The 27,973-nt window shown below is 47.1% G+C and overlaps 1 protein-coding gene and 1 long non-coding RNA gene across 10 annotated transcripts in view; one reads left to right on the top strand and one right to left on the bottom strand.

Moving 5' to 3' along the window:
- On the bottom strand, positions 1-27,973 carry FGFR4 (fibroblast growth factor receptor 4). Of its 4 annotated transcripts, none has more exons than XM_061617569.1 (18): positions 27,596-27,973; positions 25,812-25,955; positions 17,766-18,032; positions 16,337-16,426; positions 15,505-15,731; positions 14,845-14,968; positions 13,882-14,072; positions 12,982-13,120; positions 5,955-6,148; positions 5,307-5,452; positions 3,768-3,889; positions 3,412-3,522; positions 3,001-3,191; positions 2,428-2,550; positions 1,836-1,906; positions 1,194-1,331; positions 975-1,080; positions 1-854 (listed from the first exon to the last, which is right to left on the bottom strand). In XM_061617569.1, exons 2-18 carry the CDS (start codon positions 25,903-25,905, stop codon positions 708-710), a joined length of 2,481 nt encoding a protein of 826 aa, XP_061473553.1. In that variant the 5' UTR covers positions 25,906-25,955; positions 27,596-27,973; the 3' UTR covers positions 1-707. The 4 variants fall into 4 exon arrangements, with proteins under 4 accessions (XP_061473553.1, XP_061473554.1, XP_061473555.1 ...); XM_061617570.1 differs by having other exon boundaries at positions 27,601-27,973; XM_061617571.1 differs by having other exon boundaries at positions 15,505-15,671; positions 27,596-27,970.
- Positions 27,415-27,973, top strand: part of LOC133380395 (uncharacterized) — a 74,920-nt gene continuing 74,361 nt past the window's right edge. For 5 of the 6 annotated variants that reach the window (XR_009761434.1, XR_009761433.1, XR_009761435.1 and 2 more), the window contains exon 1: positions 27,415-27,489. This is a non-coding gene — a long non-coding RNA (uncharacterized LOC133380395). The remainder of the gene's footprint in view (positions 27,490-27,973) is intronic. The other variant, XR_009761432.1, reaches the window with a different exon arrangement.

Here is a 27,973-nt window from a genome sequence, read left to right as displayed (position 1 = left end):
TTCCAAAAAAATAATTTATGGGTGTGGATAATTCATGTGCATTAGAAATGATATGTACATAAATATTTATCTCTAGGGTTATGTACAGGGAACAGCAGGAGCCAGAAGGGAAGGGCCATGCCCTGTGCAGGATGACTGTCCTTGTCGTCGTGACCAGATATGGAAAGGGGGCCTGAGAAAGCTGGCTGTCTCCCACCAAACAATGAGATTTCATAAAAATATTATTAAATTGGAAATAGCATCAAACAAACAAGCAGGGTGCCCCATGTCTGGGGAAATGGTCCCATGGGTTAGGTAGAAGGGCCCAGACATGTTGATGAGGGAGTGTTCCACTCCCCTGAATTAGGTTCCTCCCTGCTTATCTGATCCTACTTCTCCTCAGGCAGTTGGTGGCATCCAAGGCTCAGCTAGAGCAACAGCTCTGAGGGAACCTGAGATCATAGGGCATGAAGGCACCAGCATGAGTGCCAGGAACACCTGCAGACGTTTACAAGGAGGATATCCAGTCCTCGCCAGGGAACCTTTACTTGTGGATCTCCAGCAGGCTCCAGAACCTTGAGATGCAGACACCTGGCCCTGCTGGTACAGCTCCCAGCTCTTTCTTCCACCAGGGACATTCGAGAACTTCTGTTCCCAAGCTGTGTAATCCTTTAGGGAGGGAGGGAGAGAGGAAACCCTGCCTTAGGGTCCGTGGCCTGCTCCTCCCCTCATGTCCTCACATTGTGATAGGGGAAGAGGCAGGGGGTGATGGGCAGAGGATCATGGGTGAACACAGAGTCGTCGGAGGAGCAGGTGCTGGTGGTGTCCTCGCAAGATGGGGAATACTGCTCAAAGGGCATCGACAGGTCTAGATACTGAAAAGACAGAAAGGACACCCATCAGCATTCCCAAGGGATGAAGACCTGTTTCCTCTCAAAGCCATTACTTCTGTTTCAGATAACATAGCTTTTGAAACAGATGCATTTATGCCTCACCTCTTCAGAAACAGCAGCTAAGACCTTATCCAGTCCCTCTACAAGCTGCTTGAATGTGGGCCGTTGGGAAGGCACCGCATGCCAGCATTCCCGCATCATCATGTACCTATTTGGGAGAAAGGGAGGACATCCAGCCTCAGGCATCTGCCTCTCACTGTGGTCTATGGATATGGATCCCATTGTTGCATTAGCCCATAGGAGGCACACTGTGGTACTTACAGTTCATGGGTGCAGTTGGAGGGTTTGTCCATGCGGTGACCTTCTCTCAGGAGTTTGAAGAGTTCTTCCACGGGGATGCCTGGATATGGGGAACCACCCAACGTAAAAATCTCCCACATCAGAATTCCAAAGGACCACCTGAAAGCACAATTGGGGGCCAGGGTAGGGAAAGGGCAAGAAAGCCATAAAGAAATTGTATATATACAGAGAGTAATCAATGCTACAAGCAAACCTCAGAATGAAATGAAATAAATGTGCAAAACTACAACAAAATCTTTCTACAAAATGACTTTTCCATGCCAATTATGGTTCATCCACTAGGACTTCTATGGAAGTGGCAAACAGGCCCAGTTATTCTTCATATACCCAGGAAGTTTGGGAAATGGCTGTTGCTCAGAAGCAGAGTACATGCTTGCATGCAGAAGGTCCCAGGTTCAATCCCTTGTCTCTATGTAGGTCTGGGAAAGACTCCTCTGTGAAACCCTGGAGTGTCAGTGTAAACAGTACTGAGCTAGATGGACCAATGATCTAACTCAGTGTAAGGCAGCTTCTATTAATCATAAAGAGGTATATAAACAGTAGCTCAGCTCTTCTGCTAGATACAGCTATCGAGGCAGATGTGACTGTGGAAGTCACACTTACACATCACTCTGGTGCGTGTACACCCTGTCGAAGAGGGCCTCTGGTGCCATCCATTTTACAGGCAGACGGCCCTGTGGGGAGAATGAAAAGCTCAGAGTTCATTGCTGCTTTCGCTAGATGACAACTCCCCTTCTGAGTTCTACCCTCTAGCATCCACTGAACAGCATCCACACATCCACCCCCACCCACAAGCTCAACTTTGCTTTTCTACATGACTTTGGATCTTTTCAAAACAGAAGCTAACAAAAGGCCATCTTCACTGATAGACATGGCAGTGCTAGCATCTGTGCATGTGAGCACATGTGCACATGAACAAACACACACGGCTATGAAAGCTTCCCCACTTTTATTATTTATTCATTATTTTAAAGATTAATATTCTGTCTTCTAGGATAGTACACCCTCCTCCCAAGGTGGTTTCCATACAACGTTAAAATATATTGGGGGGGGGGGAAATACATAGTAGACTAATTACTCTCTATCCATATCCCCAACTGCTCCACACCAGTCACTCCTTTCTTTTTCCCAACAATGTTATGTATTTCAAAAGGGTCTTCCCCTCCCCATGGCCATCAAGTGATATCCCACTCACATTGCTCGTTTTCTTGTAGTAATCTATGTCATGAACACCGCGGGCCAAGCCAAAATCAGCAATTTTCATGACATTCTCTTCAGTGACAAGGACGTTGCGGGCAGCCAGGTCCCGGTGAATGCACTGCAGAAAGAGAGAAAGAGGAGACATACACTCTTTGAGGATCCAGAGAACCCACTGCAGCCTGGATTGCAGCTCAATGCCAGACACATTTGGGGATAATGAGCTGTTGTTGAATCCACCATGAGTGTGAATAGGCGCTTCCCTGCCTTTCTGCTGAGCCATTCAACCTCATGATGGCTGCCCAGGCCTGGTACTTGTGACCTTCCATTCTTCCTTGGTAGACCCTACATTCACACAGCTGACCCTCTTGGGATGGTCAACAGCCTAGGTTAAGCTTTAAAGTGCCAGCATTTCACTGAGAGCTTTCATTTTGTGCACTCCACAGGACTTGCACTTGGCTATTTGTTATCAGTTGACATTGGCTGTTGGTCATCAGTCATCTCTGCTTAAGTGAATGAAATATTTTGCTAGTAGATGAGGGGTCAGCCTGTTTGGCCAGGCTGCTCTTACCCGTTTCGACTCCAAATACTCCATGCCACGTGCCACCTGGTAGACACAAGAGACCAAGTCTTTGAAGGACAGCTGCTCTTCAGGCATCTTGGTAATATCAAAGGTATAATCGGGCGTAGGAGGGCGACGGGCACGCAAGTACTCCCGCAAGTTCCCCTTGGCAGCAAACTCCACAATCACATAGAGAGGCCCTGCAGAAAGAGGTTGTTAATGACCCTGCCCTCAGGTGCAGACTTCAAAAATTCCACATAATATCTGCACCCAACATGGGACATCAAAGCTCCATTCTCCATTTGCAGCATCCTCCTGCTTGCCCCACACTGCGTCTGGTAATTCCTGGGTCCTTCTTTCCCAAACACCTCTGCCTCTTCCCACACTGCACACATCCCCTGCTTTTCAGCCCAGCCTTACCATCCTGTGTACAGACACCCAACAGGTTGATTATATTCTTGTGCTGGTCCATCAGTTTCATCATTTCCATTTCTGATATGAGGTCAGCCAAGTCCTTGTCAGTGGCATTATCTGGCAAGGCAAGGAAGGAGGTTACTATGACACCCAAGGTGGAGATGTGGAGTCCTGTGGTCTGGACTAGAATTAAAAATGGAGGGAGAGAAGCCCAGTGAGCCAGGCCGCCTTAGCCCTGTAAAATTTTGTTTGTTCACCGCCCTGAGAGCTATTTCGCTAAGGGCGGTATATAAATTGAAATAATAAATAAAAATAATAAATAAATAAATAAATAAATAAATAAATAAATAAACAACAGTTACCTTTGAGCATCTTGACAGCAACAGTGACGGGACGCTCTGGCCGTTCTTGATCAATCCCATAGGCTTCTGCCCTTACCACTTGCCCAAAACAGCCCTCACCTAGTGGCTTGCCCAGCACCAGCCTGGGGGAAAAGGAGAGAAGCCTCGTTAAAAAGGACAGTCTTATGTCATCATGAGTACAGATGTATTTGAATGGGTGGGACCTAAACACATGGTTGTGATGTGCAAAAGGTATGTCAGATAGAGTTGGCAGGTCCTGGCACAGAAAGTGGGGCAAGATCAGACATTAGTCACTGCAAATCCTAGCTGGCATTCAACCACTAATGTAGAAATCTGACCTGATTTTGAATGTTGTTTCTTAGGCCAACCATGAATGATACAAGTTGTGATGTGGTATGCACCAGCGTCCCTGACATGGGTTTGTTAGGGATTGTACAGGACACTGATTTTTTTCCCCATGAAGAAATTTCTTCCCAAGACACTCTACGGCAGGAGTGGGGAACCTTTTACGGTCCAAGGGCTGCATTCTTTTCTAGGCAACCTGAGGGCCACATGCCAATACTGGGCAGCGCCAGAGGCAAAGGTGGATATAAATTTTACCTTTGTACAGTAGCTAATTTCTACACACACACACACACACCCCTCCTCCCAGGCAAGCTAGAGTCATTATCACAGTTTGAAGACACACTCCAGCAGGGCAAAAACACTCAAAGCGTGTGAAGCAGGACTGGTGAGGGGTGTGAGCTGGGGACAGATGGTGTTGCCAGGGAGTGAGTGTTGCCTGGGGAGAGTCCTAAGGGGCATCTCAGCTCTACAGGCACCAATTCAAGAGGCAAACTGCATGGGTTTTGATATCAAACAAGTATGCTCCTTTCTGTGAGGTCACAGAGCTAAACAAGGTTACCATGGACTTCTCTCCAGTTTTGTTCATTGTTCTGCAGGGAAAGTGCCACCAGTGCTCTATTTGCTTCTCACTCTATTGCCTTCCCTGTTTCATGGTACTTAGCTACTCTGCCTCCAATATACTCAGCTCTGGAGAGAGGGAGGAACTTTAGGGCCAGATCATGTATGTGGTAGTGACACCAAGTTTCCCACGCACATGTGTCTTTGGGCTGGCGCTTGTCCTCACTTGTGTAGAGGAAGTAGGATGTGAAACAGAAGCTTATGCGTATCAGGATGTATGTGACTGTTGTGATCATAGCAGCCATTTCTGGAGTGGTTGTGCTTGTGGGGACCACCGAGTTCATGTGCAACCAGGCACATGTGAACTTCCAGTTTACTGCTGCTTCCTGTATGTGAACATGGGCCTAAGGACATAGAAAAATTTTGGCAGCTGTACCACATGGAGATACCAGGCATTTGTGCTAATGAACACACATCTTGGTATGAGGTTGGTGAGAAGGCAAATTTTTGTCATTTTGTCCATTTTGGCACAAGCTTAAATGAACCATGCAAGAGCCAAGCCAGACCACGTCACCCCAGCTCAGCACCCTCAGTGACACATTCACACAAAACCTGTGCTCCATCTCACAGACGCACCTGTCTCGTGGGAATTCCCACTTGGAGTCCAGTGGCAGCTCCACTTCCATGACCCCAGCTAGCATGGGTGTGCAGCTTGATGAGAGGCGGGTGACGCGCATCAATGATGTGGTGGACTTCCCTGAGGAGCTTGATTCTAGTGAGAACTATGGAGACGGACCAAAAATTTAATTAGATTGGCCCACGTACACTGCTCTGCTCCAGAGCAGGCTGGACAAGGGCACAAAGTGACAAAATGAAGCAGGACTCAGGGGGCAGGGAAGAGCATGCATTTCTAAGACCCTAAGAACCATCTGTGCTGGATGAGAACAAGGTCCCATCTGGTCTACTATTCTGTCTCCCCAACAGTGCCAGCTAGATGATGCCCAGACGATGAAAACAGAGGGTGAATTAAGCAATTATGTGAAATAGCTGAACTTGGAAATAGGTTTTGGAGCTCTGCATAGTCTGATTGGGATTTTAACCATGCTGAATCATTTGGTGTGTTCCACAGATCTGACTATCTCACTGTGCATTGCTGACTCTTTCTTGGTCAGAGCCTGCAGATAGCATTTTACCCAAGATTGTAAGCCCTCAAAAACCGGAACAGTGGGACAACTCTGATCATTCTGACTCACTTTAGGGAAGTTCTAGGACTCTGGTGCCTACCTGTCGAATGAGTGGGAATTTGGAGAGTTTGTGTACGGCCATGGGCTCCAAAGGTTGCTTGCTCGGCTGGGTTTGCATCCGGCACAAGACAACGATGACAATAGCCATAGCAATGGCCAAAGATCCCGAAGTGTAGATAATGATATCAGTGTACTTGATTTCAGGAGCATTCGTCTCTTGCACTTCTTCTTCTTCTGCAAACAGCAAATAAATCCCCAGCTAGTATGCACCATGGGTTAAAACAGCTTCAATCACTGCAGGTAGCCAGGATTGCTGCTGTTGCAGCTGGGCTGAAGGTAACATAGCCATGCTGCACAGCGTGTACAGCTGCCTGCAAAGACAGCTGTCTGTGCCTGGCTGCAGCCCCTATATATAAGGCTCAATCTAGCCCACCTTAAGTACTTTGACATCCCACTGATTTCAATGAGAAAATTTAGCATGTGCTTAGATAATTTCAACTGCAATAAATGGGGCTTAAAAACATAACCAGCTGGATCATGCTCATATCCTTTTTCTCAAAGTATTATGCATAGAAGTTCATTATATAAGGCCACCTAAGCTTTCACAAAACCTAGCAAGAGTGCAATGGGAAAAAAGGACAGCCTCATAAGTTCTTTCATTAACCAAGTTAGACATAAGTATTGCCAATAATTCCCTGCTCATATGTTTAAGAACAGACCCTTCGTGGCGCAGAGTGGTAAGCGGAGGTAACGCAGCCGAAGCTCTGCTCAAGGCCGGAGTTCGATTCCAACGGAAGGAGGAAGTCGAATCTCCGGTAAAAGGGGTCAAGGTCCACTCAGCCTTCCATCCATCCGTGGTTGGTAAAATGAGTACCCAGCATATGCTGGGGGGTAAAGAAAGGCCAGGGAAGGAACTAGAAATCCCACCCCATATATACGGTCTGCCTAGTAAACGTCGCAAGATGTCACTCTAAGAGTCGGAAACGACTCGCACTATAAGTGCGGGGACACCTTTACCTTTATGTTTAAGAAATATTATTTCAAAAATGAGCCCAGTTTGACATAAACGTCAGCAAACTGCCATAAATTGTATTGTTTGCAATCCTATCCAAATCTTATATATCCCATCCACATTTAGAAGGTTTTGTCCCATCCACTATCTACCCAATTTGAATCCTTGCCAAGACTAGGAAGTTTAGAAGTATGAGATGCACTATTTTTGCATATAATTATTGAATATCCCTTGACTCATCTGGCACTGTAATATCCAACATTTCCTTTCTTGTCTTGATTACTAAATCATAGAATCATAGACTAGTAGAGTTGGAAGGGGCCTATAAGGCCATCAAGTCCAACCCCCTGCACAATACAGGAATCCAAATCAAAGCATTCCTGACAGATGGCTGTCCAGCTGCCTCTTGAATGCCTCCAGTGTCAGAGAGCCCACTACCTCTCTAGGTAATTGGTTCCATTGTCATATGGCTCTAACAGTTAGGAGGTTTTTCCTGATGTCCAGTCGAAATCTGGTTTCTGCAACTTGAGCCCATTATTCCGTGTCTTGCACTCTGGGACGATAGAGGAGAGATCCCAGCCCTCCTCTATGTGACACCCTTTCATGTACTTGAAGAGTGCTATCATATCTCCCCTCAGTCTTCTCCAGGCTAAACATGCCCAGTTCTTTCAGTCTCTCCTCATAGGGCTTTGTTTCCAGCCTCCTGATCATCTTTGTTGCCCTCCTCTGAACCCGTTCCAGTTTGTCTGCATCCTTCTTGAAGTGCGGAGACCAGAACTGGATGCAGTATTCAAGATGAGGCCTAACCAGTATTGAATAGAGGGGAACTAGTACTTCATGCGATTTGGTAACTATACTTCTGTTAATGCAGCCTAATATAGCATTTGTCACACTGTTGACTCATATTCAGCTTGTGATCAACGACAATTCCAAGATCCTTCTCACATGTCATACTGCTGAGCCAAGTATCCCCCATTTTATAACTGTGCATTTGGTTTTTTTTCCCCTAAGTGTAGAACTTTGCATTTATCCCTGCTGAATTTCATTCTGTTGTTTTCAGCCCAATGCTCCAGCCTATCAAGGTCCCTTTGAATTTTGTTTCTGTCTTCCATGGTATTAGCTATGCCCCCCAACTTTGTATCATCTGCAAATTCGATAAGCATGCTTTGTACCTCCTCATCCAAGTCATTAATAAAAATGTTAAAGAGCACTGGGCCCAGGACCAAACCCTGTGGTATCCCACTCGTTACTTCCGCCCAGTTTGAGAAGGAACCATTGATAAGCACTCTTTGAGTACAATTCTGGAGCCAACTGTGGATCCATCTGATAATTGTTTCATCCAGCCCACATTTAACTAGCTTGCTAATCAGAATATTATGGGGCACTTTGTCAAAAGCTTTGCTGAAGTCGAGATATATTATGTCCACAGCATTCCCACAGTCTACAAGGGAGGTTACCCAATCAAAAAATGAGATGAGATTAGTTTGGCAGGATGTGTTCTTCATAAATCCATGTTGGCTCCTAGTAATCACTGCATTGATTTCAAGGTGCTTACAGATTGACTGCTTTATAATCTGCTCCAGAATTATTCCACGGATTGATGTTAGGCTGACTGGTCTGTAGTTCCCCGGTTCCTCCTTCTTGCCCTTTTTGAAGATAGGGACAACATTAGCTCTCCTCCAGTCATCCGGCACTTCACCGGTCCTCCATGATTTCGCAAAGATAGTAGACAGCGGTTCTGAGAGTTCTTCAGACAGTTCCTTCAATACTCTAGGATGCACTTTATCAGGCCCTGGAGATTTGAATTCGTTCAAAGTGATTAGGTATTCCTTGACCATTTGTCTATCGATCTCAGGTTCCAATCCTGCCCCTTCTACTTCATGTTTCCCGGGAGGGTCATAGACCCTTTTTTGGGAGAAGACTGAGCCAAAGTAGGAATTGAGCACTTCTGCCTTTTCTTTGTCATCTGTTATCATTTTGCCATCCTCATTGAGTAGCTGTACCACCATTTATTTCTCTGTCTTTTACTATGGACATACCTGAAGAAAGCTTTTTTGTTGCTTTTAGCATCCCTCGCTAGCCTCAGCTCATTCTCAGCTTTAGCCTTCCTGACACCATCCCGGCAATTCTGTGATACCTGCCTATACTCTTCCTTTGTCGCCTGGCCTTCTTTCCACTTCCTGTATGTGTCCTTTTTTGTTTTCAGGTCATCTCTAAGCTTTTTGTGAAGCCACATTGGCTTCTTCTGTTGTTTCCCCCTTTTTTTCCTTGTTGGAATTGCTTGCCATTGTGCTTTTAGAATTTCCTTTTTTAGAAACTCCCACGCATCTTGGACTCCTTTTCTCATTAGGGTGGCTTGCCATGGAACCATACTTACAATTGTTCTGAGTTTATTAAAATCAGCTTTCCTGAAGTCCAGGGTAAGCATATGGCTACTCTCAGCTTTCGCTTCTGTTAAAATCAAGAATTCAAGTATGGTATTATCACTTTCCCCCAGAGTTCCCGTAACTGCCACTTCATCCACCAAATCATCTCTATTGGCTAGAATCAAGGCCAGGATAGCTGATCCTCTGGTCGCTTCCTCCATTTCCTGTAGGAGAAAGTTATCTCCAACACAAGTCAGAAATTTCTTGGAGGGGCCTTGTTTGGCAGAATTTGTCTCCCAACAGATATCGGGATAATTGAAATCCCCCATTACAACCACATCATGCCTCCTCGAAACACTGGCAATTTGCTTTTCAAAAGTTACATTCTTGTCTTCTCCTTGATTGGGTGGTCGGTAGCAGACTCCAAGCACCACATTCCTTTTATTACTTGCCCCATTAATTTTAATCCAGATACTCTCGGTGGAGCTACCACGCTCATCTTCCTGTATTTCTGTGCAGGGATATATATATTTAACATATAGCGCAACTCCACCTCCCTTTTTATTCCTTCTGTTCTTCTTGAACAAGTTGTATCCTTCAGTTGCTGTATTCCAGTCTTGAGTCATCCCACCAAGTTTCAGTTATACCTATCAAGTCGTAATTGCCCTCCTGTATTAAGAGTTCAAGTTCGTCCTGCTTGTTTCCCATGCTCTGCGCATTAGTATGCAGACGTCGAAGACCATGTGATTTGTGGCTTGGGTTCCTTACTACATTTTTCTGAGGGCTGTTACTGCGCCCTATTAGAGCAAATCTCTCTGGTCCTGCTACTGTGCAAAAGCCTTCATCAGTCATTACCACCAAGTTTATGTCTCCCTCCCTTTTAGGATTCAGTTTAAAGCCCTCCTGATGAACTTCTCCATGCTGTGGCCAAACACATTCTTCCCAGTCCTTGTGAGATGCAACCCATCACTTGCCAGCAGCCCATCTTCCAGGAACCACAGCCCATGGTCCCAGAATCCAAATCTCTCATGTCTGCACCACCTTCGTAGCCATTCACACAGAGTATTTTTCTTTCCCATTCCACTCCTAAGTACTGGAAGGATAGATGAAAAAACTATATGGGCCCCAAAGTCCTTGAGTTTCCTTCCCAGAGCTTCAAAATCTGATGTGATTTCTTCATAGCTCTGTTTGGCAGTATCATTTGTTCCCACATGGATGAGGAGAAAGGGATACCTGTCGGTGGGCTTCATGAGTGATGGCAACCCTTCCATCAGATCTCTTAATTCGTCCTCCTGGTAGACAGCATATCTGGCGAGTCCACAGATCTCGGCATACTTGGGGTTTGATCCCACGCAGTAGGGAGTCTCCCACTACTAGTACTCTTCTTGTTGTGGGGCGTGTTTTCCTTGTCCCTGCTTGATTGAGCTTCAGCCTGTTGCTTTGGTTGGATGGGGTCTCCTGTAATTCTTCCTCCAAAGGCTGTCCTCCAGTCTCCTCCTCGAGTGGTTGAAAGCGGTTCCATAGCTCCACTGGTGAAGGGTGTCTTCTAGCTCTTCTGCTCCTAACTGTCACCCTTTCCCACGGAGTTTCCTCCACTTCGTTATTCCTCTCCAAAGCAGTCTCCTCTTCTGCTACCACATGTTGATGCTCCTCCACTTCTGTTTGCTGTTGTTGTTCCAGCGTTCTGTCTAAGAACTCTTCATCTTCTCTTATAGTCCTCAGTGTGGCCACCCGCCATTCCAGGCCTCTCACCTTTTCTTCCGACAGTGCCACGAGCTTGCACTTGTTGCACGTGTACGCCATGTTATTCTCAGGCAAGAAAGCAAACATGGCACACACCTTGCAGGTCACAACCACTGGAGAATCCTTCCCATTCATACTCTCTTCTACCTTTGTTTCTTTCTAACTACTTGCTTTGGAGTGGCCTGTGCTTTGTCCTGTCCTACTTCAAGGTAAACTTGAGAGTCCCATTGGTATGCAGTGTGCTACGCAAGGAGAAGTAGTAATTTGTTTGGTGGGTTTTTTTTGTTCTTTGTTTTTTTGGGGGGGGACCTTCCCCTTGACCTCCCCTGTGGAACTCCTCCTTTGTCAAACTCCTGTTTGCCCTCCCTGTTCGCTTGCTCTCTGAAAGCTGCCTTCCTTATATGTCCTCACTTGTAGATCAACTGAGACAGCTCCCTCTGCTCTGTTAGGAGTCCTTATCTCTTTGACAATCTCACCACATGTGGAAAAAATCTCAGGAAGTGTCAACGTTGGCCATTTAGCTGCAATCCTATGGTTCATGGGAGAGCATCCTGGTAGCCATAGGCTCTGTTCAAGGGTAGAGAGAGGGATCCACCCTCATATGCCTCTTCCATGCAAAAAGGGGCAGAAGAGGCTTTGGGCCTTCAGGACCCCAAGTCTGCCCACTCACCTAATACAGCCCCAGAATGGGGGGAAACTATGCCAGCCCTGGGACCACTGGAATGGCAGGGCACGGGAAGAGGCAGTTCCTTTGCCTTTGCCTTTTCCTGCATCTGAACCAGAGCCATTTAAAAGAGCTTCTAGGGGGTAAGGTACCATTGCTTAGACATTTTAAAGGCACCTTTGTTTCGGTGAAAACCTAGAGATTTTGCTAAACAGAAATGTTCTAGCTGCTTCTGGAATTATATGGTTATCTCCTTCCCATTTCACTACATGGGGCCTGAAAGCAGCACAGTCTATATAAATTTAAAGCCTAAGCAGAAGTCTCACTAGCAGTGTTTTTCTAACAGCTTATTGTTCTTGGATCTTTTCTTTACTGGTGGAATATGCATACTCTGTAGTACTGAAAAAATAGCACTTCACCCATTTATATTAGTTTGGCCAGTAAGGGAAAAGATAGAGCTCATGCACCTTTAATAGCAGTGTAGATGAGTTAGTCTACACAACTACTAAAGGTGCGGGAGCCCTTTCCTATTTTCTCCCTGCCCACCCCAATTTACTATTCAAATCAAGGGACTTGGAAAGTGCTTCACACTCACTAGATTGAGCCTAGTACAAAGTGCATCTGAAATCCAGTCTGTTGTCTGGGGATTTATAGATTGTGGAGGAGTACAGTGTATCTTTTCATATATTGTGACTGTCATATTGTGACTGATATATGGGGGGTTGTCAAATACAAAAGACAACAGGGAATTGTTCTGTAAAATCCTAGTGGACAGTTGTCATGTTGATTGGTCAGCAACTTATTGCAAGCGGGCCCATGTGTCTTGCAACTTGTTTTCAGTTTATCTTTTTTTTTTAAAGAACAAATTCATCTCATTGATTCTCTATAGGGGCAGGGCACCCACAGGAGTCTAGCTTTTTCAGATATCTCCATTAGGAGAGGTAATGTCTAGTTGGACTGCCTTCAAGTCGATCCCAACTTATGGCGACCCTGTGAATAGGGTTTTCATGGTAAGTGGTATTCAGAGGTGGTTTACCATTGCCTCCCTCTGAGGCTGAGAGGCAGTGACTGGCCTGAGGTCACCCAGTGAGCTTCATGGCTGTGTGGGAATTTGAACCCTGGTCTCCCAGGTCATAGTCCAGCACCTTAACTACTACACCACACTGGCTCTCACAATGTCTAGTTCTGGCACTGCAAAGGAATAACCTTCGATCATTAACATTATCTTGCTCCACCCCATGTTTCACTCTTTTTCCTCTAGGAGCCCTTTGCTCTTCCTCACCTGGTAGCACAGTAAGCCAGGCCGACTGGTAGGACAGGCCAATGGAATTCCCTGCCAGACATGTATATTCTCCAGCATCTTCCATGGAGACATTACGCAGGTACAGCACTTCCACCTCTGAGCTGTTAATATCTGCCGTCTGCCAAGATAAGTTGCCGGGAAAGGTTTGGTGGAGGTGGGGGGTGGTAGAGAGAAAAATCATTAGCTCCTGTTGACACAGGGTGGTTATCCAAGCTTCTCCTTGGAAGGGGAATATATTGCTTGCTGCATATATATCAGGTGTGCATTTTCATCTTACAAGTGCCTGATGGCCTCATGCACCCACATCTCTGGAGAGGATACACTAGTTTACACTGTAACTGTTGGCAAGTTTCATTGTTTCCAAACAACTCTTCTACCAAAAATCATGTATGAAGCCTCTAGGCTTGAGACACAACAACTGTGCTGTTAGGATGAAGTAACACAGTTGGGATAGTGCTAGGCTGATGGTGGAGTTCTTTGCCATGCAAGGTGTGTTTGCTTGCGTATTCCACATATCCCTAACCCTACCGAGCTGGTGCAATTGAAAGTAGCACTCAACTAATCTTGAACCCTATCTCTTTGGAAACAACTCAGTAATCACCCTTGTAAAGTCTTATTTGAAGAAAAACTATTTTGTTTGAAAATGATTGTACAGTCACATATTGCTAAGTGTGCAATGCTTAATACTGGCAATAGGTTGTGCATCCCTAACTTCCCAGATTAGGGGTCAGCAACTAGAGCCCCATGGGTAAATCCAGGTCACTGAATGGTTTGTTTTCCCACCCCCCTTCCCCATGCATTCATTGGCTGCCTAAAAGTGAAAAAGGTGCAGGGAAAGTGACATTTTGCAGCAATTGGAAAAAAAGCTGCCCTGGTTACCTTAAGCACTTGCACATATGGGACACCGTCTGGGCCGTAGCTGCTGCCATTCACTTCAATGTGCTTGAGCCACTGTATGTGGGGCTGGGCATCACTGTACACCTTGCAAAAGAACTCCACATCACTGCCCATCACTGCTGTAGTGTTGGCAGGCAGCCCCGCTTGCAAGATAGGCCTGTGTGGGGATCTCTCTGCCAGGAAGAGAGCAGGGAAAGTGTTGTCCAGCGCAGCTGAAGACTGCCAGGTCCCCCAAAGGGGTTAAGGTCATGCTCTACAGCACATAAATCATTAAACATGGAGCTGATAATGGTATCGTAGTTGGCCAGGAGTGCAGAGGCTCAGGCAACTGTCAGGCAGTTACCCCATCTATCAACTCACAGCCCTTTCCTTTCAAAGCTTCCTCCTACAGCAGCATATGTAGTCCTGCCTGAAAGCTTGGTGGGATCTCAGTTTCTTCCCCATCTCCTTCTAACCCAGCAGGCCTGGCTGCACTTCTGATATTACTTAATGCCACAGGCTGAACTCCTGCCTGCTGCTGGCTCCAGAGTCTCTTTCCGGCGATTACAAGCAAGCCCAGAAAAGACAGATAATGAGGGGCTGAGAGATAAAGGAGCAAAGGCTTAAAGCTAGTCCTACAGATTCAGGCAGTGTTAATCAATTTCATCTGACTTTATGGCCTGGGAGATCTCTAACTTCCTTTGAAGTTGGTAGAGGGTTCAGGGCATTTTTCTTCTTTGGTGGTGTCACAAGTCAGGATGGTGAGCCTGCACCTTCCTGCAAAAACCTGGCAGGCTGCTTGGGATTGGGGTCTGGCATCCCACACAAACTCATCAGCAAAGGAGGGAGGAGCTTTCCAGGCTGCACAAGGGATGGCCCACTGCATTTGTCTCTTTCACTTGTTGTGATAGGGCCCTAGAAGCCCAGCCCTAGGTTTGGGGAGGGGGCAGGAGAAGGCCATCTCACCTAGCACATCCAGGAAGTAGCTATAGCGGATGCTGCCAAACTTATTCTCCACCAGGCAGGTGTAGTTGCCTCGATCCGAGGGTACCACACTCTCCATGACCAGGCTCCAGTGTTGATGCCTTAGCTGGGGAATGAGGAGAAGACACAAGGCAAGGTTACCACCAGGGTGCCCCTTATTTTATAGAGCTGCCCAGTTCTCCCAGGACACAGCTGTTCATAGAACAAATGCCCCTTGTTTCAGACACAACTGCTCCAGGTAATCCCAAGGTTGGGGAACAGAGATCTGGCAGGCCTAGGACACACAGAACAACAACAGAGGATCAGGAGCACAGCAAGTACTTAAGAAGGAACTGGAATATTTTGGTTGTAGAGTGATTTCTCCCCCCCCATAAGTCCCGTACACACAGAGGATTGGGATTACAAAAGTGAGCCTCAGTTCTGCCAAGTGGCTTGTGCAATGTTGGGTTCTGCCTCCCCGTTGTGCATTTCATTTGGCATGTTCCCACTCACCCCTCACAGTCTTGCCTTTTGCAAAGCAAGTTTTACATTGCAGATACTGCATAAAACCTGGTGCACAAGGTAGCTGTGATCTCAGTCCGGCCAGGAGGCTAAAAAGGGGGAAGGAAGAGGAGGGCAGTCTCAAATGGGCTGGGCACTTACTCTGATCCCTCCGATACGGTGCTCCCCTCGGAATTCCCGCTCATTCTTCAGCCAGCGGATAGTCGGGTTGGGGGTCCCTGAGGCTGGGCAGCGGAACTTGACTGTATTCCCTGCTGGGACTGCATAGAGCTTTTTATCCATCCGATGAGGGTGTGTCCAGTAAGGTGCTGAAGACAACATTACATGATCACCTCCAGTTTTTAATTCAGGCTCAGGAAATGCCCCACCTTTAGGGATAAAAGTGGGTTTTGCGCTCTAGCAGACGGTGGTGGCAAACCTTGGATTGCTCTCAGAGAAAGGAAGTGCCAAAGTATAACAGACAGTTCAATGGAAGAGCGAGCATCACACAGGCACTTAGGGATGTGCCAAAATGTGTCATAGCATGGAGAGCTATTGAATGTAACATAAGAATATAAGAAGAACATGCTGGATTAGGCCAATGGCCCATCTAGTCCAGCATCCTGTCCTCACAGTGGCCAACCAGTTGCCCATGGGAAGCCCACAGGCAGGACCCGAGTGCAAAGAGCACTCCCCCTCCTGCGGTTTCCAGCGACTGGTATTTGGAAGCATACTGCCTCCGCCTATAAAGCCAGAGCACAGCCATCATGGCTTTTAGTACTTTTTTTGCAACCATTCTGCTAGGGAACATCAAAATCCCAGGAGAAATATGGTTATCAGTTTGAAGATAACTGCTATCAAACCCTTTGGGGCCCATCAGGATTTTTGCAGCACAGGAGTTTGGGAGGTAAGCAAAGAAGATATTTGGCCATCCCCAGTAAGCATGCTGCAGCACATAACATTGGGGGCAGCACCGCCAACTAGGCATACTGACCTCGCCGGGGGTGTAGGGGCTCCTCATTGGAATCAACATGGGCACTGTCCATGTCACTGTCTTCATCATCATCACCTGATGCCAATGAATCTAAAACCAAAATAGCATATGGTGACTCTTTATAGTCTTGTCTCCAAAATAACCACATGGCAGCTGACCAAGTGCTCCCTTGCTACTACAAGGTGATGGCATTTTTCTGAGGAGGGAGTGCGGAGTAGAAGGCAAAGTGCAGCCAGGAGTGTATTTATTGCCTGCCCTTCTCTAAAGGTCCCAGGATAGGTTGCAACATGATAAAATAAATAAAATAGCATGGTAAACAATTAAAACAACCAACCAATAAAATCATACACAGAAAGTAAACAATCACTATGCATTCCCAAACACCTGTGTAAAAAGTTATGCCTTTGCATGTTTTCTGAAAATCCTCAATGTTGAGGTCAAGTACCCAAGGGGTAGGGAATTCCAAAGTTTGGGAGTGACCACAGAAAAGGTCCTACTATATGGCATCATCCCCTGGACCTCTGAGAGTGGCAGAATCACCAACAAGGCCTGTCCAGCTGATCTTAAGTTGTTTAGCTCTTTATATGTCAAAGACAAAACCTAGTATAGAGCCCAGAAGTGAATAGGCAGTCAGTGCAAATTTGCAGAATATGGTATACTATGAGACCTAGCGGCTGTGCCAAGGAACAGTCTGTTGGTTTTTGCAAAACAAGAATTATATTGTAGATACTGCTTTTAAAGGGGGGCTCCAAGTTATATAAATTATTGTTGCTTTGAACAGGGGACACTGAAAATGAGGCAGTGTGTAATAAGGTCTATGTTGGATATGAGCTATAGCTCAGTGGTAGAGCAGATGCTTTGGAAAAGGTTGCAGTTTCAATCTCTGGAATCTCCAGATAAGGCTAGAAAAGGTTCCTCTCCAAAACTTTGGAGACCCACTGTGAGTCAGTATAGACCGGGGTGTCTAACCTGTGGTTCTAGGTGGTCCCCTAAACCTTTTAATGGCAAGAAGACAGCTTCTCTCTCCCAGTTTTCCTATTTCATGCTGGGCAGGAGGAGAGAGTCCTATCGTCCTACCCCAGTACTACCTTGGGGAGCAAAAACACAGCTGAGTGAGTGTGTTTCTGCTGCGTCTGCCTGACTCTGCTGAATGCCTGTGCATACAAGTGCATGTGTGGGGACTGCTTGTCCGGTCCCCCTCACTGCTGAGTTTGTGTATGTGTGGGCTTGCATGACACAGGACCCTCAGGAAGGTGGCACTCCTCAAAGTAGCCCTCACATTAGTATGTAGACACTGCTGCATTTGATCTGATGGACTAATGGCCTAACTTGGTGTAAGGCAGCTTCCTGTGTTCTTTACGGCTGGATTAGGCCTGTTCAAGTAGGAAACATTCTGAAGAGCGGTCAGAGCACCTAAGAGCAATCTTACCCACAACAGAGATGGTAAAGTTGTGCAGGCTTTCCCCAGCGCTCCGTGCTCGGCATGAGTACAGTCCTGAATCTTCATAGGTGACTTCGGCAATCTCCAGCATGCTTTGCCGCATGTGGATGCGTCCACTTGGGAAAAGCTGCTTGGCTTCCTTATGCCATGTGATCGCAAGGCTGTGATTGGTGCTGCAGTAGAGCTTCAGCAGACTCCCTGGGTCCAGTAGCAGGTGCTCCTCTTCTGCCTCCAGCATGTGGCTGTCAAACATTTCTGTCCAACAGAAATGGGGCAGGGCAATCAGTGCAAATGACAGTGTTAGCTTGCTTTTAAAACTACGTAACACCCATAAGACAAATGCTCTGGGATATGGGGTAAGGAAGACTAGCTAGGAGGTAGGGACTCCTTTACCCCAGGCAGATCTCAGAAGACACCAACATATAATACTGACCAGAAGACATCATTGTGTAAGGGAGTAGGTGGCAGGATTTCCCCCTGTATATGTACTGGAGTTACATATGTACTGGAGATGGCTGAATGGGCTAGTCTACCTTTGGTTTTTGTAGGCTTCTGGCTTTCCTGTGGCCAAGAACCACCAGCCATGCCATCTCAAGTGCATGGGCAAAGGTGACGCTAACAAGGAAAATGCCAAACTCAAGGCTGCCTGAACTCTACATCCTCTGACCTTGAAGCTTCATCATCCTTTTCCACATGATTGGAACTGCATTGATTTTACTAATTTGCTGGGGGAAAGTACTCTGCATTATAGGCCCTTCACTTTTGTTATCTCATTTATTCCAGAGCTGAGCCTCAGTAAGTACAGAAGTTGCCTGAGTCCCAACTAAAATGAAGGCCTGCATGTGGATCTTCAGTGTTCCCAGTGGGCAAACACCTGTAAGGAGTGTTTGTGGGCAGGGTGAAACTGATCAACAGGACAGCAGAAATGTGAAGGTCTAGAGTGAGGTTGGGGAAAACTGGATTTGGCCCCATCTCCTGACTTCAAGTTGAAATATTGGGAATTTGGTTGGGGGGAAACTCATGTGAAATACTTTTCAGAGCTGTGTTTCAAAATACAGCTACACAGGCAAATTTCTTGGTTCCAAGACTGAAAGGCAGTGATGTGGCTGTTGACTGAAAGAAACAATACTATTCTGACATCAAGTTTAAATGTTGCACAATACAGAACATGTTCAGGTATTTGATCCAGAAGTGCAGTTGTGGGAGGCTGCTAAACCCATTGCTTCTGCATCAAAGCCTCTTACTCCCCTTGCTTCAGATTTCTCTATATTCTGTGTTGTGAAATAAACCAATGCACTTTTGCAAACACACACACACACAAACACAACCAAGGAACCAAGAACAGAAAAATGCTTGAGCTGTTTGTTTCAATTCACATACAGCGTTCATTTTCTGAACAAATAAACTCAGAATAAGAAACTATGAATCTTTCAGACATTGATCACACATTGATTTTGATTAGAGAAATAGAGTTATGTCAACTACTATGACTCTTGCAACCCATTCCTGTGCATATTTACTCAAACGTGAGTTCAGTGGGACTTGCTCCCAGGAAAATGTGCAAAGGATTACTGCCTTGTTGTATATGATAATGAAATAACATTAACTTTTCAGTATTCAATCATTTATAAAATGTATCTGTCCAAGTCTATTGCTAGTCATTACTTACTTGAGAATTTAATGTTCTCTAAAAATATGTTAGTTCTGTTTCTGCATGATAACATCTAGATACTGTTCCAAAGCACGGAAAATAAAACCTGCTTCTTTTGTGTTACAATATGGATGGCTTCCATTTACAATGTTTCCTATTTTCCCAATAGGGAAAAAGATATACTTGGGGACCTTAGGGTACAACAGCTTCCAATGCCAGCTGTAACCATAGGTATGTTGGTAAATATTGTTTTAAGAAAACAAAGCTGTTTCATACATATACCAAACAATAATATTTTATATGGTAAGTTATATACAATATATTTTATGTCCTTACATCACAATCCTATGCATGTCTACTCAGAAGTAAGTCCAACTGAGTTCAATGGGATTTACTCCCAGGTAAGTGTGCATTGACCTGCACCTTACAGTAGTAATGTATATACTGTATTGCATATATATCCACTTTCTCCCACATTGCTGCTCTTTCCCAAAAAAATCCGACTGCTTTCCCCCACATCTTTACTAGGGCTGTGCAGAGACCTCTCCTATCTGCTCCATGGCTCCAATCTGAAGGGTGGGCATCAGGCTGGCCTGGGGTTGCCAGGTTCTTGGCCTGAGACTGATCCTGTATCTGTAGGAGAAGAGAAAGTCAGCCAAGTGCAGGTGTTCTTGCAATTCTGTAATGGGAAAAACCACAAGGTGGAATTCTCCCTCCACAACTTTTAAAGATACAGAAGACCTCTTGGTTGCCAGGCCCGGCCTGTCAGAGGTCTTCTGTATCTTTAAAAGTGGTGCAGGGAGAAGGGAGAATTCCACCTTGTGGTTTTTCCCATTACTGTATTGCAAGAACACCTGCACTTGGCTGACTTTCTCTTCTCAGGCCCTGAGCCTGGCAACCCTAGGCTGGCCCTCCCTGGGTTGACCTGGGAACCACCCACCCCGGCTCAGAGGCACTACGGAATAAGTTTGGGGGCAGGGGTCATGTTTAATGAAACATATGGTGGGAAAGGGGAAGGAGATGTTGCATCTCCTCCTCCCCCCCCCCCCCCGACCAAAAGCAAGGTCAATTTATCTTTTGCGATCCTGTAGGAAAGCCCTTTGCAAAACAGCAGGGCACAGGAGGAAGCGATCCTGGGGTGTGTGTGCTGTTTTGCAAAGCCCTTTTGCCTTACTTCACACCTGTGAAGTATCACTGCCTCTGCTCATCAGGCAGGCAGGAAAGCCATAGCTGCCTCTTTTTTCTGCCTGGTGTCCCGTTCCTGACAGCCCCGGGTCACTTTGCGTCATCAAATCCAACCTGTAGTGATTCGTGGCTGTCAGAACCCAATTCAGCCCAGTTCTATAAATTTGGCTTGGGCCGCAGCTGAATCCGGTGCACAGCCCTAATTTTTATTCTGGAGCATTTGAAATAACTCCAGAATACCAAATTGATGAAACCATTATAAGCTGGGGGGGAGAGAGAGAGAGAGATTGAGAAGAGGCTCACAGGAAGATTCTGTCTTTTCACTCACAATTATTAATGACTATGACGAAATGTTCCAATTTCTGGCCCTTTCTGCAGAAAACTAGGGGTAGCTGAGGGGGTTTTAGGCTACGCTGGAAACATTTTCTTCTCCAGACTTTGCATAGGTGAAGAGGGATTGACTGGTTCAACATGACACCAGACACACAAGCTAGCAACAGTGCACAGATTCCACAAATAGTGTTTTGGATGGATGAAGTGGTATCATGAGGGCATATATTTGGGGCTGATGCTTATAGGGTGGTAGGGAGAGGGATTGTTAAGACTTGACAAGCAGACAGAATGGATTTTCTAAGTACTAGCTAGGAATCACTAACAGTACAGTCTGCAGGTTGAAGGAAAATTCTGTCACAATCTCCCCCCCCCAGCCCGCTTCACCTGTCACCAGCCCCCTTCTTGTGATCCTCTGAGTTCTGTTCACCAGCCCCTTTGTCCTCCTCTCTCTGGCAATGATGTCATCAAAGTCCCTCTCCTGCCACTCCTGGACAGGAGAAAGGCTCCGTAGGGACACTGAAGCATGACTTCTCTCCTCAGCTCCCCTCCCCCACTTTTCCCCATCTCTCTGTGGGGGCCCTCGATTGAGCAGTCACTCTCTTAGCCCAGAGTGACTGTTTTGACAGATCCCAAAATGAACATGTCAGGAAGCCTGTGACCGCTGCCCCTCCCCCCACCGCCATTTCCACAGCTCCTTTCCCGTGCTCTCTCTGCCCCAGGTTACAATAGAGGCCAGCCCCCTTTCAGCAGACGGGGCGGCTCTGTTGTTAGCTCCAGCTCGGCCTCTGCAGTACTGGGTGAGGGGGGAGCCCGGAAGGGATGGGAATGAGATAAGCTGCCCCATCGCTGTTCTCCGTGGCATACACAGCTGGCGGCAGCGGGGTGTGTGTGCAAAATCCCATTGGCCAGCCTTCCACTTCTCTTTCCTCTCTTCATTGCCAATAGGACTAATCCCCCCCTTTCATTTAGCTCCATTCCTCTCTCACACTCAGCACAACAGGGCTTCTCTCCCTCCCTCCTTCCCCCACAGCATGAGTGGGAGGGGGAGGTGTCATACTCAGCTGACTCCACAACTTCCCACCTCCCTGTTTGTCTAACCTGGATTTGAACTATAATTGCTTTGGTGACCCATCCTCCTCCAACATCAGCTTGGGCTGTGGGATCCTTGCCACCTCCCCTTCTCCCCTGCCCCCCCTTCAAACCAGTGCAGGAATAAACCAGCCCCATTTTCCAAGCTAGAATGGTGCTAGGACTTCCCAGCTGATGAAGACCAGCCTCTCTTCATGATGCTCTGAATCAGACCGGGGGGGGGGGGGGCTATCCTTTCTCCTTCAGATAGGAAACTGCCAGCCAGCTGACATAGCTGTGAGAATGTAATTATTATAAAACTGCCTCTTTCCTATAGTACGTCCACAATCCCTCTCATTCTACCAGCATCGGAGGCAAAGATACTCCTACAAATCTTGCCCAGGACAGCATTCTTCATATCACCTTAAACCTTGTGTTTTATTCATAGAAAACAACCTAGACAACTTCAGACTAAGGTTTGTTCAGATGCTGCATGGGAACTTCTAAAATCTTGGGAGGAGGGGAATCCCTCAATGTATCTATTTCCAATGTAGGGGCACTCCTGTGTAAATGGGACTGGGAGGATTGGAATCAGCATCTGATGTATCCTTCTGAGTTACTACCTAGACTGGTAGGTACTACCTAGACCAAGCTTGCTTGTTTCATCCTTGACCCTGGGAATAAGTTCCTGTGCAGATGGGGACAGGATATGTCCCCCACAGCTGTTCTTCATTACCAAAGCACTTAATGAAATTGCCAAGGGCAGTTCAAGAGTTTTATACGAATATGGCTTCAGTCTGAGAAAATCATTCTGATTGGAAGGGAAGGAAGCCCCTATCTTGAGAGAGCTTTAAATAGATATGGAGCCCGTTTGATGAGGAGCCTAAGTGGCCCACACCTCAAGCAGTGGCTGTTTCCAGAGTGGCCTTTCAGGGGGTGACAAAGACTGTTCAAACAACACAATTTGCATCCTAAACAACTCTGGAAGAGATCACATCCTTCTAAACAATTTGTTTTGGTGATCCTGTTGCCCTCAAAATGACCATGAGAAAAATCAGGAGCAAATATGAAATTTCACCATAAATCTCCCTTCAGGTATGACTTGTACCAAGGATAAAAAACATGGTACAAGGGGCTGAATGGTTAGCCCTGCCCCCCAAGGGGCACAACTCTCCCATCCCTGGCCCCAAACTTCTGAAGTGGGGAGCCTCCTCTAGAAGCTCCCTGAGCAGTTTTGAACCCTGGACCATCACGGTTCTAGATCATGTGGGAAGCTGCCAAACTCCAGGCAGCCTCCTCGCTTTCAGAAGGTTATGTCCCAACACAGTTGGGGCAGGAGTAGTCACATAACTTTGGGGGTGGGGATTAAATATACAAGCCTGCAGCCACTTTCACTATGCTTGCCTCATTCACCAAGTAATATCTGAAGAGCACAGGAGAATCCCAGCCTTGAGATCTGGGAAAAGTATCCAGCCAAATGGACTTCAATAAGTGGAATGAATACTTTATAAGCATCTAACACCTTCCACGTGGAAGGAGTCTCCAATGCCAATACATCGCTGCATGTAGTAGACTTACCCAGTGCGACTGCATATAGTATGACAACAGGGCTTGAAGCCTTCTGACATACAATGAGATTTTTTTCCAGCTGTTGCCCAGGCACTGCCTATCCTCACCCACACTCCCACCCTTGAGTATGGATGATGCTTCCCTAAAGGAGAATACAGAAAATGACCTACATGTCAACTACAATGCCCTTTCACCTGCTTCCTAGATAACCAGATATGTGGTGGCAGAAGAGAACAGCAAATAACAATGAAATGTCCCATCTGTTCAGTGGTTGGGCCAACCATGGAAAAAATGCCTTTTCTCAGACATGAATGATTGAGCCAAGCCCCTGGCATGACAATTTACCTTCACTCTGCCAGGGAATACTGGAAGTATAAAAAGTATAAGCAGTCCTAGCAAATTAAGGTACTTGAAGGGGCCAAATATGATAAAAAACACAGATCATATTGGCCAAATGAACATAAGCAACTCCAGTTCCAAACGTTGCATTTATAACAGGGTTTATCGGACAAGTGGAGCCTTGTGTTTGAAATTAAAATGCTTGCATAGTGCATCTGGCTACCTTGTAATGGATCCACAAATCAGAACAACTGCAGTTGTTTTGACAAAACACTAGAACTCAACTGTATCGTACATTGTAAGCAGTATTATACCAATAAAAAAAGGCATGGCTTCTCCCAAAGAATCATGGGAACTGTAATTTGTTAAGGATGCCGAGTTCTTAAGACCACCTTTCCCTAGACACGAAGCTACAATTTCCAGAGTTCCCTGAGAAGAAGGGCTGAACCACTCTGGGAAGTGTAGCTCTGTGGGGGGGGGGATATGGGTCTCCTAGCAAGTGTGGCCAGTGTGGCGCAGTGGTTAGAGTGTTGGACTATGACCTGGGAGATCAGGGTTCGAATCCCCACACAGCCATGAAGCTCACTGGGTGACCTTGGGCCAGTCACTGCCTCTCAGCCTCAGAGGGAGGCAATGGTAAACCCTCTCTGAATACCGCTGACCATGAAAACCCTATTCACAGGGACACCATAAGTCGGGATCGACTTGAAGGCAGTTCATTTCATTTTCAGCAACTCTCAGAACCTTTAAACTACAGTTCCCATGATTCTTTGGGGGAAGCCATCCCTATTTAAAGTGGTATAATACTGCTTTAAATGTACAGTGCAGATAGGGCCCAGATCTGACAACTTGTATAAGCTGCATCAACCCTGCAGTATAGCAGTGTATTCACACTATGTTCCCATGATATACAAATCCATACATGGCTGCTTGGCTGATGTGCTTAGTTCTATGCTGTAGTATCTACTTTAAAACAAATAATAAAACTCTTACAACCAGGAGAAGAGACTAGGCAACCAAAAGGGCAAGATGAGAAGTAGACCCAAGGAATAACTAGTGCAGGAGCCTGGTTGTAAAATAGGAAAGCATAAGACAGATACCCACAAAAGACAAGTGGAAATTAACCCCTATCAAGACCTTGCTTGCACAGATTGGTGACTATGGAAGAATGTTTCCTGGGAATCTGCTAATCCGTAGTATGGAGGAAATTGGTATTTAGATTTTGCCTTACTGTGCAATAGTAGCCTGTGTCCGAGTCTGGGATCTCCTACATGCCGGAGCACAAAGCAAACACCTATGTGAACACTCTTTGTATCGCACACTAAATCCCCTTTGCCAGTACAAGGGCTGCCTTTAAAACTGTACTTTCTACTTTGCCACCATCACCACTGCACTGTTTGGGCTCCACCTAACCACAAGCCTGGGAGGGAAGGAAGAAGCCACGCAGATGAAAGCACTGTGAGCCATTGTACTTTAACTCTGAGCCGATGCCGCCTGTCCGTGCCACACCAGCAAACATGCCGATCACACACTGAGACATTAACACTACCAGGTTAGAGAACAGGCTTGCAACACGTTAAGCCACTACTGCAAACGTGCCATGGAACCAGCCTAGGCCGGAGCAGGCTGCAAATTGGAACTTGGGTCTGGGTGGGCTGGTTTCTACCTCTGCCATGGATTCATTATGGGGCCTTGGCAAACTGCTCTCTCTTGCTCTCAGCTGAGAATAAGCTTGCTCTGCAATACAACAGCAAACACAGGAGAAGATGATCACAGCTCTCAGAAAATGAAATATGTCCTATAAACTATCAGTAGCTGTAGCCCACCGGTATCTGGGCCACTGCCTCCTGCATCCAGACAGACACATGCTTTTCTCCAGTCATCCTCACCTGGCTCCATGGTTCCTTCAGTGGAAACAGCTGTCCAAGCACATGTTGTTGCCACCGCCAGGAACCTAAGAAGGCCACACACCAGGGCTGTCATCCTGTTGTCTCTTCTGCTTGCCTCGTGGCTCCCAGTTGGATCTTCAAACCCTAGAGTAGAGAGGGGAAAGAGGTGGTCACTCCTTTGCCTTTTGAGTTTTCCATTACAGTGCATAATGATTGCATATCCTATGTCCATAGCCATCTGTTGCTCCCCTTAATACACAACTTTTTTTGTGGGGGGAGGTATATTTATTAAGACGTGTTCCTGCAGCCATTCCAGGCTACTGGACATTTTCTTTGGAAGGAGGGAGCTGGCAGTTTAAAGGATTTCACTGGGACAACCCAAGAAGATGCCCAATGCTGCGAGCAAGCCAAGATCAAAGGGGAGCCCACAGCTCAGTGGCAGGGCATCCGCTTTGTATGCAGAAAGTCCCAGGTTCAATCCCCAGCTGCTCCAGATAGAGAATGGGGAGATCCCTACCTGAAACTCTGGAAAGCTGCTTTCAGTCAGTGTAGATGATACTGAACTAGACTGACCAATGGGTCTGACTCAGTATAAGGCAGCTGCCTCTGCGATGATGATAGGGAACAAATTCCATTTCCTGGGTAGAACATGGACTAGTGTTTTGCACTGCAGCTTTACAACTCTCATCTTGAGAATTAGCTGGACTCCGCAGGGCTTTGCGTCATGGGGTTGGGTGTCATCTAGTGAGTTTTCCATGCTCAAAGTCCACCAGACTAGCTCAAGGGAGCTCCCGCCTGGACAAAAGAGTCTCCATGGATAAATAAGTAAAATGTAAATAAATAAGCCAGATGCTTGGCTTTTGCCATTGCCTTGCAACCCCCAACTTGCTGGGCAACTCCAGCAGCCGCCCCCTTCTTCCCCAAATGTCTGCGATACATCCCTCTCAGGTGCTTTGATAGTGATCCAAGGGGCATGAGGTACGGAGATCCAGGCCATACGCGGGGGCGGGGGGACGAGTATGTATAAAGTGAGGCAGTGGGCAGCAGGCAATGGAAGGAGGAATCGAGGTGGAAGAGGTGGGATAAATTTGAACACAAGCTGCTTATTTGCACGATACTGATGCCCGGAGTGAGCATGTGCGTGCAGGCACTTGCACTGAGCACTCAGGGTGCAGTCCGGAGAAAGTTGGATGCAGGTTTAAAAGCCTGGCTGAAGCCAACGGGATTTGAGGAACCGATTAGGTGCTTAAGCTCCGTTCGTTTAGCACCGGATTTCGGAGCGAGGTTTTGTGTGGCCATGGAGCTGCGCGCCGTAAGTGGCGTGGGCGGGTTAGTGTTGAAAGAGCGAGCGTGTCGGCTGGAATAGTTGCGAGTGCGGCGCATACATGGTGCGCGCGCGCCGACAGATCTGTGTGCACATACATGCTTGGTGTAGGTTTCCTGGGAATCGAGCGTACGTGGTGCGAGTGTGCGAGGGGAGGGAAGAGTGTCCGAGAACCGGCTCCCGAGGGCAGCTTAATCTTTAATCCGAGTGACAAAAGAGCTTCTGAGCTCCCGGACAGTTTGGTAACAGATTTACAGACCCTCCCGGTCAAAGTCCACCTCCTCACCCGCCGCGGGAAGACCAGCTCTTCGCCCCGCCACACCCCGGGGAGCCTCTTGGGTCGCAGTGGACAAGGTACGCGGAGCTCCACGCCGGCCCTCCACTCCGCCGCACTGCGATCCGCGCCCGGGGCCATTCCCAACCCCGATCGCCCCAAAGCGGCCACCCCAGGCGGACTCACCTCACCTCCTCTGGCCGGTTTAGCGCTGTTCCACTACGCCGTGCTGCGGGGCGCTCCGCCCGGGCTCCATCCCTCACAGGGTAGCCGGCTGGGGAACTGAGCGATGCTCCACTCCCTCGATCGCCAAGCCAAGCGCCGGCGATTCCCGCGAAAACCGAATAAATCCGGCCCAGCGCTGACTGCGCGAAGGTCACGACGCCTGGATGTTCCCAGGCTAGGAACGAGCTGCCTGGCCGCGCTCAGATTCCCGGCTCCAGCCCTTGTGCCTTCTGTCGGCTTCAGCAACAGGCGCTGGGACTTTGTAGAGAAAGCTCTCAGGTTACACCCCCGCGCCGCCGGCCCGCTCGGAGCCAACAATGGGCCGCGAAAAGAGCCAGG

This window comes from Rhineura floridana, chromosome 3 (genome assembly GCF_030035675.1).
Source record: "Rhineura floridana isolate rRhiFlo1 chromosome 3, rRhiFlo1.hap2, whole genome shotgun sequence".
Lineage (NCBI taxonomy): Eukaryota > Metazoa > Chordata > Lepidosauria > Squamata > Rhineuridae > Rhineura > Rhineura floridana.
The sequence above is the reverse complement of the archived record's forward strand: the minus strand, read 5'-3'. Positions and strand labels throughout refer to the sequence as shown.